The 13,899-nt window shown below is 40.8% G+C and overlaps 1 protein-coding gene across 3 annotated transcripts in view; it reads left to right on the forward strand.

Annotated features, from left to right (window-relative positions):
* Positions 1–13,899, forward strand: part of WDR7 (WD repeat domain 7) — a 301,904-nt gene that overhangs the window by 200,666 nt on the left and 87,339 nt on the right. For all 3 annotated transcript variants that reach the window (XM_090037845.1, XM_090037847.1, XM_090037846.1), the window contains exon 21: positions 10,379–10,565. In XM_090037845.1, coding sequence (XP_089893971.1) covers positions 10,379–10,565 — 187 coding nt within the window. The remainder of the gene's footprint in view (positions 1–10,378; positions 10,566–13,899) is intronic.

Genomic DNA, 13,899 nt, shown 5'->3' on the forward strand with positions numbered 1-13,899 from the left:
TCAGTTTCTTCTGGGAAACTTGCTGTTTTTCCAGGAGAAACCATGAGTGTACAGATGTTCAGGCTTTTTCTGCAAGAGCAAAATCACTGTTTCAGGAGAAAAAAAAACCTGGGAACAACCAGAGTTACATCACTCCCCAGAGAGTTTCTCATTCAAATGATGAGGCCCTGAAGAGTAGAGAGCTTGTAGTACTGGCACTATGCAGTCAGGGAGTGGGGGGGACCCTATGCACACATCTCAGCATGCTCTGCAGGCTCCCTTATCTGACTGGCAACCGATGGCAGCAGAGCATAGGGCAGCCTTGATTGGCTGATGCAGACTGCCCATGGTCAGCCTGTGTTTCCCTAAAGCATGGTATGAGGATAGTGAAGGGGGCATATTCTGTCCCTGCTGGAGCAGCAAAATCTAGTGAGCAACACAATGTCCTTTAAGGGGGTGTGCAGGGTGTATCCTGGAGGACTGTGTTCTCTTGACAGAAGCCACAGGATGCTCTTCTACCAGGAGAACAAAACTGGGGGAATTCTCCCAGATTAAAGTGTGCCTAAGTCTATTGCAATCGTGCAGTTGGTCCTTTACAAAAATATCACCCACAAAACTCCTTACCAATTGTAACTGTATATAGTATATACTGACCAAGAATTTAATTTACAATTTCATTTCTATTAGGTTACATTTAGATTGCAAGAGTTTTCCACTATAATGTAAAAAGCTACTGTATTTATTTGGTTTTGTGCACAACAGTTCTTGCATTTCAAAAGGTGCAGTCCAATTCAGTTTCTTTTTAAAGTGGCCTATTAAAATAAGCCATTTTTAATTATAGTATAATCCAGTAGATTCTGGTAGAATCCCTTTCTTTCAAGGTAACTTCATTTTTTATGAAAACCTTTCCTCCTCACTTCAAAATTTTTTCAGCTATTTGATTCCTTCCTTGCTAACTAACTACTAGGAAAATTAAATACCCCAAATGCTCTTCTGGAAAAAAAAAATCTTTGTAATCAGCCCATCTTCTAATTACAAGGCTCTTTACCTTGGGAAGAAAAATCTGCAGCATGTGTATGGGCTTGGCAGTGCTACACTGGCTAGCGCTATAGACGAAAGGGACTTGGGGGTCATGATTGACCACAAGATGAACATGAGCCATCGATGTGATGCTGCAGCTAGTAAAGCAAGCAAAACGCAGGCTAGCATTGATAGATACTTCTCAAGCAAATCCCACATCATTCTCCCATTGTACTTGCCTTGGTGAGGCCGCAGCTGAAGTCCTGTGTCCAGTTTTGAGCTCCACAGTTCAAAAAGGATGTGGAGGAGCTTCAGAGAGTCCAGAGGACAGCCACGTGCATGATCAGAGGTCAGGAAAACAGACCTTATGATGAGAGGCTGAGAGCTATGGGACTCTTCAGCCTAAAAAAGTGCAGGCTCAGGGGTGATCCAGTGACTGCCTGTAACTTTATAAGGGGTGCTCACCAGGATCTGGGGGAACATCTGTTCACCAGAGTGCTCCAAGGGATGACAAGATTGAATGGTCACAAACTCTTCTGTAACCGTTTCAGGCTGGACATAAGAAAGAACTTCTTTACTGTCCGAGCCCCCGAGATCTGGAATAGACTGCCGTCAGAAGTGGTTCAAGCACCTACTTTGAACACCTTCAAGAGACATTTGGATGTTTATCTTGCTGGGATCCTGTGATCCCTGCTGACTTCTTGCCCTTTCAGCAGGGGGCTGGACTCAGAAGATCTTCTGAGGTCCCTTTCAGCCCTAATGTCTATGAAATCTATGAAATATGAAATCTACTTTAATTTGTTTAAACAAATAATAGGTAGATATTTTTCAGGAGGAATTGGATTATTTCATTTGATTGCATTTCTATAAAGTAATGTCATCAGGATTATTTAAGTGTTCACTACCATTCTATTTAGGATTCTATATGACATGCCACTTGTCCAACTGTTTCAGATAAATGGGTCATCTACTGTATCATACATAGGTACTACTTGCAGAGCAACTATTACTGCCACAGAGACTGTTTTAAAATAGGAAAAGATTGGATGCACTGTTATTTTTGTTAATGGAATATAAACCTTTCATCTTTAGGGTCAATTTGGCAGAGGCCAGGGGACCAAAAGACAATTACATTCTTTTGACAGGCCAACATCCTTCTTAAAATATACTGGCAGACAGGTACCCACATCACAAAAATATGTTCATGGGTGATAGTGTTGGAGTGATGTTGTAGCCATGATGATACAGGAAATATGCAAGAGGGGAGGACTTTTGTGGGTGATATCTCTTATTGGACCAGCCTTTTTCAGGTGACCTGAAGAAGAGTGCACTGCATTTGAAAACTTTTTTAAAGTCTGTTCCACCATTTAGTTGGTCCAATAAAAATATCACCCACAAAAACTCTTGCCTCTGTCACAGATGGTAAAGTTTTTTATAACCTGAGTAGGGAAAGGTCAAAATTTGAGTACCAATGAAGAGAGAACAGCTTTTAATCACTAGATATTTTTACTCTAACACAAATTGAAGCCTAAGTAAAATGATGTGCTGAAGATGGTATATGTCCTGTCCTGTGTAGATATAGATTTCAGTTTAGGGCTGCTATTCCTACATTATATTTGTGTAAATAATATAATTATATTATATAAATTGTGTAAGAAAGGTTGGGTTTTCAACAAGAACATTATTATTTGAATATTACAACTTCATACAGTTCAGTTCAGTACATCTCTGGCATAAGAGAAAAGGAGAAAAGTAATTGATAACTAAATTATTGATATAGGTTTCTCAAATCATGTCAACAGGTTCATGAAATTGTCATAGTTTAATTAATTGACCATCAGCAGGAAATAAATTTAGTGTTGCGTGTAGTCTCATATAGCAGTCCTTTGTTACTAAGGCAAACCTTAAACGTTACATCAATTCAAATCTATGTTTGAGACTTACAGGTGTATATTGTATGTAAGAGTATTTTAGATAAAATGTTTGTGGTTCAAGTCTGCCTGTATCTACCCAGCTCTAAAATTCTATTTTAATTCAATTCAATGCATGCAGATTTCTACGTAGTTTTTTTTCCCCTTTAAATAATCTGTCTTTGCTTTATAAATGATTTTTAGAGTTTCTATTAAATGCCAGTATACAGACTCTTCAGACATTTTCTTGGTATTTTCTTACCTTTCTCAAGATCCTTTCTTATAAAATGGCTACCATTTCTGCTTCCCCAAGTTCAGAATGTCTAATAAGCAACTGGAAAAATATAAACATCCACAACAAGGCTAAGACCATAGAATCATAGAAAACTAGGGCTGGAAAGGACCTTCAAAGGTGATCTAGTCCTCTGCCAGGAGAAGGATCATTCCTATCCAAACCATCCAATACTAATCTGTTGCCTAACCCAGGGATTCTTGACCAGAGATCAGCCAGATCCACCAAGGGATTCTGCAGAGATAAGCAAATAAAGGCAGCCCCAGGCTGCATGTCTCAGGAGATAAGCCAGTAGGCTCAGGTTCTCCCTGGCTGGCCAGTCCCCCACCCTACTGTCTAATCATTTTGTAAGGAGATAAGCACTGTAATATTTTTTTTGAAATGAGGTGAAGCTCAATTCACAAAAGTCACGAAGGGGTACCTTGAGTCTAATGAGGTATGTCTTGACTTAGAAAAGTTTAAGAACCACTGGTCTAACCTATTTGTAAGACTACACAATCAACCCTGACACAACCACAAGAAGAAATTGAACACCAAACAAACATTGGTCAGGGGGACCTAGGACTAGCTCTACCTATGCTCTACTATGGGTATTTCCCATGCTGCTTGGCTTTCCTGATTGCTGTATGGAGTTGGAAAGCAATTCTTTCCTCTACCAGTGCTACACGTCTCAGGGTTCCTCCTCCCGCCCCCTTCCCCACCACCTTCCTTTGAAGGGGTTGGCATTGGGAAGCACTGGGGATTTGACAGGTGAGCCGGTACTCTTTCTGAGTCTTAAATCCAGAGGTTCCTGGCTAGAGGGTCTTACTCCTCAACTCAGGGTCATACTGATTGCCAAATCTGAGATCAGGGGAGAATTGTATACGATGGTCAGATTGGTATGGACTAAGGGGGCTTTTGCCTCTCAGAGCTGCTGTAGTTAAAGTGCCTGCAGCGTCTCGTGCATTAGCATCCTCACACTTTAAAATGGTGGTGGGGGTGCTTCAATGAGCTGTAGTTAAAGTGCACCTGCTGGCATTTTGAATCATGAGGACATGAGAGACAAAGGCTGATGGAGCATGCCAATTAGCATGCTTCAGCAGACTTGATTAATTGCGTCTACTCTAGATGAGGCCTAACCAAAACCAAATAGAGTCACTGTTATCTCCTGTTGTCTTGCACCTAATGCTTATATTGGTGCAGCCCAAACTACATTTGGCAAGACTTGTTCATGGTAAATCCATGCTGACTGCTTGTGATCAGCCTTTCCTTCTCTAGATACTTCACAAACAGACTTCCTGATGGGATGCTCCAGTAACTTCCTGAGTATTGAGAAGGGTTGAACCTTGTATGATTGTCTGAGTCCTCCTTTTTGCCTTTTTTAGAGAGGAGCACCATGTTGTCCCTTTTCTACTTCTCTGGTACCTCACCCATCTCCCACAACTTTGTAAATAGTATTGCCAGGAGCACTGAGATCTCCTCAGCCAATTTCTTCGGTACCCTGGGGTGAAGTTCATCAGGCCCTGCTGACTTAAAGTCTTTCAGATCCATCAAAACTCTGTTTCTTTTGTTTTCTCATCCCTCGGTTTCCATCCCCTTCTTATCCTTGCTCAGTCTCTCATTGAAGCCTGACTTTTTTCTGAAGGCGGAGGCAAAGTAGTTGTTGAATAGCTTTGCTGCCTTTGCATCCTGTGTTAAGAGTTCACCATGGCAGTTTATCAGTGGCCCCACAACTTCCTTGTTCTTTCTTTTCAAGCCAGCATACTTTTAGAACCTCTTCTTGTTGTCTTTAAATTCCCTCATTGGGATGTCTGCTCATTTTTTTTATTTTTTTTTTTTTACCTCTGCCTTCCTGATTTTGTCCCTGTGAGTTCTTGCTATTTCCTGGTATGCATTCTTGGTGACCTGCCCAACTTGCCATGCCTGTATGTTTTTCTTTTGCTGTAGAGGCATCCTAGGAGTTCCTTATGCAGCCACATTGGTCTCTTGCCATTCTTCTTATGCTTCCATCGTGTCAAAACAACTTCTACATAAATGCGCAGTTGCTGGGACTAATGCACAGTAGCAGTGGCACACGGTCTTCTTGTGACGCTTAATGAACAATAGACTAATTCTACTGTGCATTAACACTTTTTTGCCATGATGTGCTAATGCTCAGTAGATGAATTCCATTGTGCATCTTGTGTAGATGTACCCCCCCGTGTCTTAGTTTTGCTGGCTTCATGCTTTCCCCATCTCAGATTTGGAATTCTATCATACTGTGATCAGTTCTTCACAAGTTTCCCATCATCTTCACATTCTCCAGCACTTCTTATGTATTGGTTAGGACAAAATCCAAGGTAGATAATCCCCTATTAATATTCTCAACCTTCTGGGGAAGTTGTCCTCCACACTAGTTAAGAACTGGCTCAGCATTTTATGTTTGGCTCTGAGTCTTCCAGCAAACGTCCAGAAAAGTCTCCCATCAGTATCATCTCATAACTTTTGGATAATACTGACATTATCTTGGTGTGCCTCATCCACCTCTTCTTCCTAATTGTACTGGCCTATTTAAAAAAAGTTACCACCATTATATTGCTGTTATATTTTTCACTTTTTGTCTTCACCAAAATACATTCTTATCTTCCATCTTCTTCCTCCTGAATGAGGGAACAAGTGTATATGTTTTTGACAGACTAGGCAACACTGCTACCTTTTCTTCCAACCCTATCCTTCCAAAATACAGTGTAGCCCTTAATGTTGGTATTCCAGTCATAAGAGCTGTCCTACCAGGTCTCTGATACCAATCAGATCACAGTTCCTTTCACAGGTTGTGACTTCCTCAGCTCATGTTGTTTGTTCCCCATACTTCTTATATTTGTATACATTTATCAGATGTATTTTGTATTCCAACCTACTTGTTTCCCTTTTGCATCATGGATTGTTGTCCTGTGGCTCTCTGGCTGTTTCTCACATGAGCAGTAGCTTCTGACCTTTTCCCTTTTGGGTTGCTCATTCTGTTATTGGAGGGTTTTGTTCACAATCCCCCATGGGACATAGTTTAAAACCCTCCTTTAGGTAAATGATGCCCAAAGATCTGGTTAGTTCTGGTTAGATGGATCCAATTTCTTGATAGACTCATAGAAAGCTAGGGTTGGAAGGGACCTCAGAAGGTCATCTAGTCCAACTCAACCAGGACTGTCCCCAACTAGATCATCCCAGCCAAAGCTTTGCCTAGCCAAGTCTTGCAAACCTTCAAGGATAGAGCAGGTTACCACTTCTCTGGGAAACCTGTTCCAGTGTTTTACTACCCTCCCAGTGACAAATGTCTTCCTAATATTTAACCTAAACTTCTGTTGCTGCAACTTTAGACCATTGCTCCTCCTTCAGTCATCTGCCACCACTAAGAACAGTCCGGCTCCATCCTCTTTCAAACCCCACTTCAGGTAGTTGAAGGCTGCTATTAAGTCCCCTCTAAGTTTCCTCTTCTCTAGACCACATAAGCCCGGTTCCTTTAATCCTTCCTCATAAGTCATGTCCCCCAACCCCCTCACCATTTTTGTTGCCCTCTGCTGGACTCCCTCCAATTTGTCCACATCCTTTCTGTAGTGGGGGGCCCAAAACTGAACAGAGTACTCCAGATGTGGCCTCACCAGTGCTAAATAGAGGGGAATAATCACTTTGCTTGACCTACTGGCAACACACCTACCAATGCAGCCTAGGATGTCATTAGCCTTCTTGGCAACAATGGCACAATGCTGGCTCATATTCAGTTTATTATCCACCGCAACCTCCAGGTCCTTTTCTGCGGGAATGCTGCCCAGCCAGTCAGCCCCCAGCCTGTACCTGTGCATTGGATTGTTCCATCATAAGTGCAGGACTTTGCACTTGTCCTTGTTGAACCTCATGAGAGTCCTTTTGGCCCAATCCTCCAATTTGTCTAGGTCACTCTGAATCCTAGTCCTACCCTCCAGCATACCTACTACTCTCCCCCTCCCCCCAGCTTGGTGTCATCTGCAAACTTGTTACAGGTGCACTCTGTGCCATCTTGCTTGTTGTTGATGAAGACATCAAGAACACAACAAGCCCCAGGACCAACCCCTAGGCCACTCCACTTCATAATACCGGCTGCCAGCTAGACATGGAGCCATTGATTATTGTTCTTGGAGCTTGATGCACCAACCAGTTTTCTATCTACCTTATAATCCATTCATTCAGCCTGTACTTCCATAGCTTGCCTGCAAAAATGCTGTGCTAGGTACAACCCATCCACCAGTCTCCCTGCATCTACAGAGCCAGTCATCTCATCATAGGCAAACAGGTTGGCCTGACTTGCCCCTGGTGAATCCATGCAGACTGTTCCTAATCACCTTTTTCTCTGCCAAGTGCTTAGAAATAGATTCCTTGAAGATCTGCTCCATGATTTTTCCAGGGACTGAGGTGAGGCTGACTGGTCTGTAGTTCCCTGGATCCTCCTTCCCTTTCTTAAATATGGGCACTATGTTTGCCTTTTTCCAATTATCCAGCACCTTTCCTGATTGCCATGAGTTTTCAAAGATGATGGCCAGTGGCTCTGCAGCCACATCAGCCAACTCCCTCAGCACTCTCAGGTGCTGGCCCCATGGACTTGTACATCTGGCCCCCATGACATCCCACATGGCCCTTTGGACATGTACACATCCAGCTTTTCTAAGTAGTCCCCAACCTGTTCTTTCACCTCTGAGGGCTACTCACCTCCTCCCCAAACTGCTGCCTGGTTCAGTAGTCTGGGAGCTGACCTTGCCTGTGACAGCTGATGTGAAAAAGGCACTGAGCACTTCAGCCTTTTCTGCATCCTGTCACAAGGTTGCCTCCCCATTCAGTAAGGGACCCACACTGTTCCTGATCCTCCTTTTGCTACCAACATTCTTGTAGAAACCCTTCTTGTTCCCCTTCACATCCCTTGCTAGCTGCAACTCCAATTGTGCTTTGGCCTTCCTGATTTCATCTTTGCATGCCTAAGCAATGCTCTTATTGTTCTTATTTATCCAAGTTTCCACTTATAAGCTTTCTTTTTGTGATTTAGTTTACTGAAGAGTTTTCTGCTAAGCCAAACTGGTCTTCGGCCATACTTACTAGTCTTCCTGCACATTGGGATGGTTTGTTCCTGCACTCCCAGTAAGGCTTCTTTAAAGTACAGCCAGCTCTCCTGGACTCCTTTCCCCCTAAGTCTGGCTTCCCAGGGATAGCAGCCCTCCTCCTCAGAACATCCACCTAGTGAAGAAATCCAAAGCCTCCACATCAACACCACTCTCTCAGCCACATGTTTCTGCCATGATGCAATGGTCCCTGCCTGGTCCCTTGCTTTCCACTGGGAGGATTGATAAGAACCCCACTTGTTCTCCAAACTCCTTAATCCTCCTGCCAGAGCCTTGTAGTCTCCTCTCATCTGCTCAGTGCCATGCTTAGCAGTATTTTTGATACCTATATGAACTAGCAGGAAAAAATAATGGTCTGGTGGATGGATGAGCTTTGGCAGTCTTTCATTAACATCTTGAATATGGACCTCAGGCAGACAGGACACCTACCAGGATCCTAATTATTGTCAACAAATTGGTGCCATTGCACCTCTTGGAAGGGAGTCTACAATTACTACCACTCTTCTCTTCTTTCTGCGTGCAGTGGTCTTACAGTCCCCATCCCTGGAGCCTTTCACTTACTGCTCTCTAGACTGCTGAGTCCTCTGGATCTTGGCTGCTAGTGTCCTCATCTCTGCCCTCTGTCACCAGCTATTCCACTGCAGAGTGCTTAGAAACAGTTGTCAACTTCTACCTGTTCCTCTTGAATTTTGGGTACCCATCTCCTTGTGGTCACATGTTGCCATTTCTCTTTTATTAACATCTCCAGTGCCAGCCTCATATGACTCTTATCCAGAAGTGTCTGTTTTCTTTGATAACATGCAGTGTGGATACCTGTGCTTCCAACTCTTCAGTCTTTTCCTCCAGCTTAGACACCAGTTTACATTTAGTACAGGTCATCAGTGGTTTGCTGTCTGGTTTGTGTAAATTCATATTAATGCAAATTAACACTACTTCCCCACATTTTGCATAACCACCACCAATACCCAGCCACTACATGCATGCTCCCAAAAATAAAACCTACATATAGAGAAAAAATAGTTGAATCTTGGTCTTATCATATGTCTGTCACGTTTAGAAATAGCTATTTCAAATTTCATTTTTTTAAGGAGAGAAGGTTTTGATTGTTGAGATCTAGTCTCTGCCTCAGGGTGAGGGATATAATAATACCTACTGATCTCCTGGAGGTAATGTTAAAGATTGTTTCATATTTATAGAGCAGTTACTTATAATAATACTTTCAAGTTTAATTCCTTTATTTTTTTATTTTTAAAAATAACTTCTTGCACTCGCTTCTTTCTCATATATCTGCATGATCCTCCCCATATGAAATGGTCCTATAGGAAGAATATAATAAGGATGTAATCAATAGACTTCTATAGACATTACTATACACTTTAATAGAGAGTGATCTCTCTTCTATATTTTTAACTGACCTAAAGGGTTTTATATTAGGGACATAGGTCTTTATTAAATTCTATTGAATGCTTCAAAAATGTTATAAAAAAAGCCTGTTTTCTATTAAATTCTTTACAGTTCTGGGCTGACATCTTCTGATAGAAAAGCCACTGTCACTCCTTCAGAGAGAAGCCTTCCCACAGCTGCCTCACTTGAGAGCTGTTTATGCATGTTTGTCTGCCTGTCTCATGTTCTTTAAGTCTGAGATTGCAGTATCTCATTCACTAGAGATCTGAAATATCATTTATGTAAAACGCTTAATTTTATACGTTCAAATCCTGCAAAAGAATTCATGTAGTACTCAAGATTGTTATTAATCCTTTGTATTGTCACAACACCTTAGGGATTCTGTTGTGTTAAACTGTACAAACATACAGCAAACCAGTGGTCTCTGCACCAAATAGCTTACAGTTATTCAATAGAATTGATGTAGGCAGAACCTTGCATCTCTGCTTTCACTGACTGCAGTGGTAATCAGTAGGTGTGAAGGCTCTTTTACAAGAGCAGACCCTGTTGTTGTACTCAGTAAACAGCTTTCCATACTGCACACTGTATTTGTGGCAAGCATTTCCAAACAACAACAAAAATCAATTTGGTAGGTTTCTTTTCAATGTGCTAAGTTTTTTTCCTGTTCTGTATGGCAGGCAAGGCATTGACATTTCTGCTGCTGCAGCCACCCAGCCCCAAACTTCCTCCACACAGCACCATCCGCAGAACTGCAATTGATCTGATTGGGCGAGGTTTTACTGTTTGGGAGCCATACATGGACGTCTCTGCTGTATTAATGGGCCTTTTGGAGCTCTGCGCTGATGCTGAGAAACAGCTTGCTAAGTACGTATTAATCCAATAATTTCTCTGGAGGGCTTTCAGGGGGCTGTATTCTGATTTGTTTCTCATAATGTTAACATCTAAAAAATATAGATATGGAATCCATAATATTTAATTAGAAAATGGGAAAAACATCTTCCTTGTGTTTGAGCAGGTTGAAATTTGACATTGGAGCAAGCTGTGGTCTCATTTCTATGTCAATTTTCTGGGTTTTGCAGTCTTTTCCTGCTATAGTATATGATCTCAAAAGGGGAATGGTCTACCCACAGAGAGCTGTTGACATGGCAATTGTGACAGTATTTACACATGTATGGTTACTAGTTTGTCACCATTTTGGACCTAACACTCTATTATCTACTGTACATAACTGATAGATATTTGGCAGACTCTTTGGGGTATCAGGTACTCAGCTAGGTCATGCAGTTGTCAAATTTGAGAAGAAGAATCCATTAAATATTTTATTACAAAAATAATATCTTTGTTTATTCAACTTCCCTTCGCCTTCTTGAATCTGAAGAGTAATTACTTTCAGAAACCTTTTACGCTAGCATTACTCAAGAACATCTATTTTGGTTCTGGGGTTTTAGAAGCCACTGCCTTATGTGAATGAATAATTTTGAGTACTTTAGAAAATACAATTCAGAAGATTGTTGTTTTATTTAGCAGTATTATTTAACATATGTGAATACAGCCTTACTCATGACCATCTTTTTGACTTTTCTCAACTAAACTTGGTTTCCACAGGTAGTTTCTAGAGAATTTATAGATTTAAAGAGTCCTATGAAATCATAAACTCAGTGGACTTCATCCTATCTCTTGGGTCAAAAAGAAGCTTGTTCAAGTATCCTGGAAGTCTATTTGGTATATAATCCACTTATATATAGGTATTTGCAGTCAAACTGCAACAAATTATAAAAGAAAATTCTCATGCAAATCTGCCCCCTTTCCAAAAGCTTTCAAAATGATGTCTACAAACTTAGTCAACATAGTGTTTCAAGATTTGCATTAGTTTTTCTTTCATTCCCTCTGAAAACATTGTAAAAGAAAGAAATCACTGAGAAAAGCTGTATTATTCTACTCCTCTTTCATCCTCTTGTAGCTGTCTGTTGCAGATACAAAGGTGTATGAATATCCTTTTTTTCCCCCCCATAGATGTCAGTCCTGACATTTTGCTGACAGATCTCTTTCCAGCTTTTCAGGGTGGTTATATTACACACAGCAAGTCCATTGACTTCAGTGGTTTACTCCTAATTCAAATATTCAAATGAAATGAGAATCAGGCCATCAGTTCCATAACAGGAATATCTAAAATTTGTCATTGTGCAATGATTTTACTTCTAATTAGGGTGAATTCTTTAGAAAACAACATATTTATTTTGATTGACTTATTCCATGTTTATTTAATCAGAGAAAAGCAGTCTTCACAGAGTTCACGTGCATAGCACTGCTTTTCACAGCATTCCACAATGAAGTAAATTGAAGATGACTTTTCCTTAACTCTGCTTTATTTTTGTTTGATTGCTTAGTCTTCTTAAAGGAGGGAATAGTGTGGTTACTGTAACTGACACAATTTGTTATTTGAATTCATGTCAATTTCTCAAGCAAATCAACTTGTAAAAGGAAAAGTATTTGTTTTGTGTGATTTCTAGATGTATTATATTGTTTTATGGGTGTTTGCATCCTACGAGCCAGGCCATGTTGAGTTGATTTGATGCAGACAACGTATTGAACTAACTGAAATGAAGCTGTTTATTAGAATCCAGCTTGATAGGATGTACAATGTAGATTGCTTTCAGAAGCCATTGGGAGGGAAATCACCAAAGGTGTTGTGATGGATGGATGAAGGTTAACAGGTTGAACCTAGGCTGCTTTAGGTCTTTTCTTCCTTTCTAGGAGTGGTAAGTAGTACCCATTTTGCAAACAAAAGAATTTGTACAACTGCATAAGGCAAACACTAAGCTTCAGGTGCATAAAGATACCACAGAGGCTGGATCTGCCAGTGCAAAATAAAAATACTGCATTTGTGGACAGGAGCCCTGCTCTTCTTTAAGAATGGCATGGGAAGCAGGTAGATCCCTTGTATTTGAGAGCTTCTGCCTCATCCCAGCAATCTAAAGGGAAGCAGTGATTCTTGGAAATGTTATGATGGTAAGAGAACCCAAAATCATTGGGCAGTGTCTGGCGGCTGCTATCAAGTCTCAGTGAGCCCAAGTACTGCTGGAAAACCAGTCGGTGCCTATTGAAATCAGATGCTGCAAATGCTTATTCTGATTCTGATGCAGCAGATTCCATTGAGTGGTCCCTATATTTCAACCATTCTCTCAGATGCATTATGTTTTCCTCCTTGCAGTGCATGCTAGATATTCGGAAGGATACTGTAGAAGAAGGGGCGGAGAGGGGAACAATGAACATTATGCCTCTGTGTTAGCCAGTACAAGTTGTTGAAGCATTATTTTAAACGAGGAAGCTACTGTGAATTAAATCATGATTTAAATGTTGAGTCATGTAAGTTGTTTCAGGATGGAAGTGATGCAGTTGAATTTCTTTATCCATGTAAGAATATAAGGAGCAGCATTATGCATGTGCTGGGCTACGAGTAATGCAACTCGAAGCCACATAGAAAAAAAGTGACAGCAGGAATGCAGCTGTCAGCTGATACACATGGTAATAGATGAACAAAAATTATGGATGTATAATAAGGAGACCAATATAAAGAGAATTATGGAAGGCAGAAACAAATTTAGGGGCTGAGTCAAGGGCAGAAGTTGAAGATGGAGCAGTTATTAATTGTTCATGGTGTACTCACTAGCGCGCGCACGAACGCACACAAATTATATGTGTGTATATATATAATTTTAAAGGCATGCGTGCGCTCTGAACAGGCGAACTAGTGTGAATGGGTGGAGAAAAGAGTTGCAAGAAACAGTCAAGCTGCTTAGTGAGTGATTGCTTAAATTCTTATCTTACACGTTTTAATATTAAGGTTAATTATGAGAGTTTTATGCAAGATAGGGAAAAAGTTTAGATTCAACCTTTTGTTATCATTCAGCTAATATTGAACAGTAATTACATTTGAAATGTGTGATAAGAAAGTATCTGAGTAAGTAAAAGCAAGTGTAGAATTACTCAGGACTCTGAAGTCAAGGGTAGAAACGTTGAGCTTGATGTAGTGAAGGAACTTGAAGCAAGAGTAGGACCCCCTGCACTGTGTTGCTTCTCAGTGGAGATCTATTTGTCATGGTTTGATAGATAACAGCGATACTGTTTCATATATTCTGGGGCTAATATAACACAAAACTATTTTAATGGACATTGGTGTGTGAGTATACTGTTTATA

This window comes from Crocodylus siamensis, chromosome 3 (genome assembly GCF_052110815.1).
Source record: "Crocodylus siamensis isolate JL-2025a chromosome 3, ASM5211081v1, whole genome shotgun sequence".
In the NCBI taxonomy this organism is placed as follows: Eukaryota; Metazoa; Chordata; order Crocodylia; family Crocodylidae; genus Crocodylus; species Crocodylus siamensis.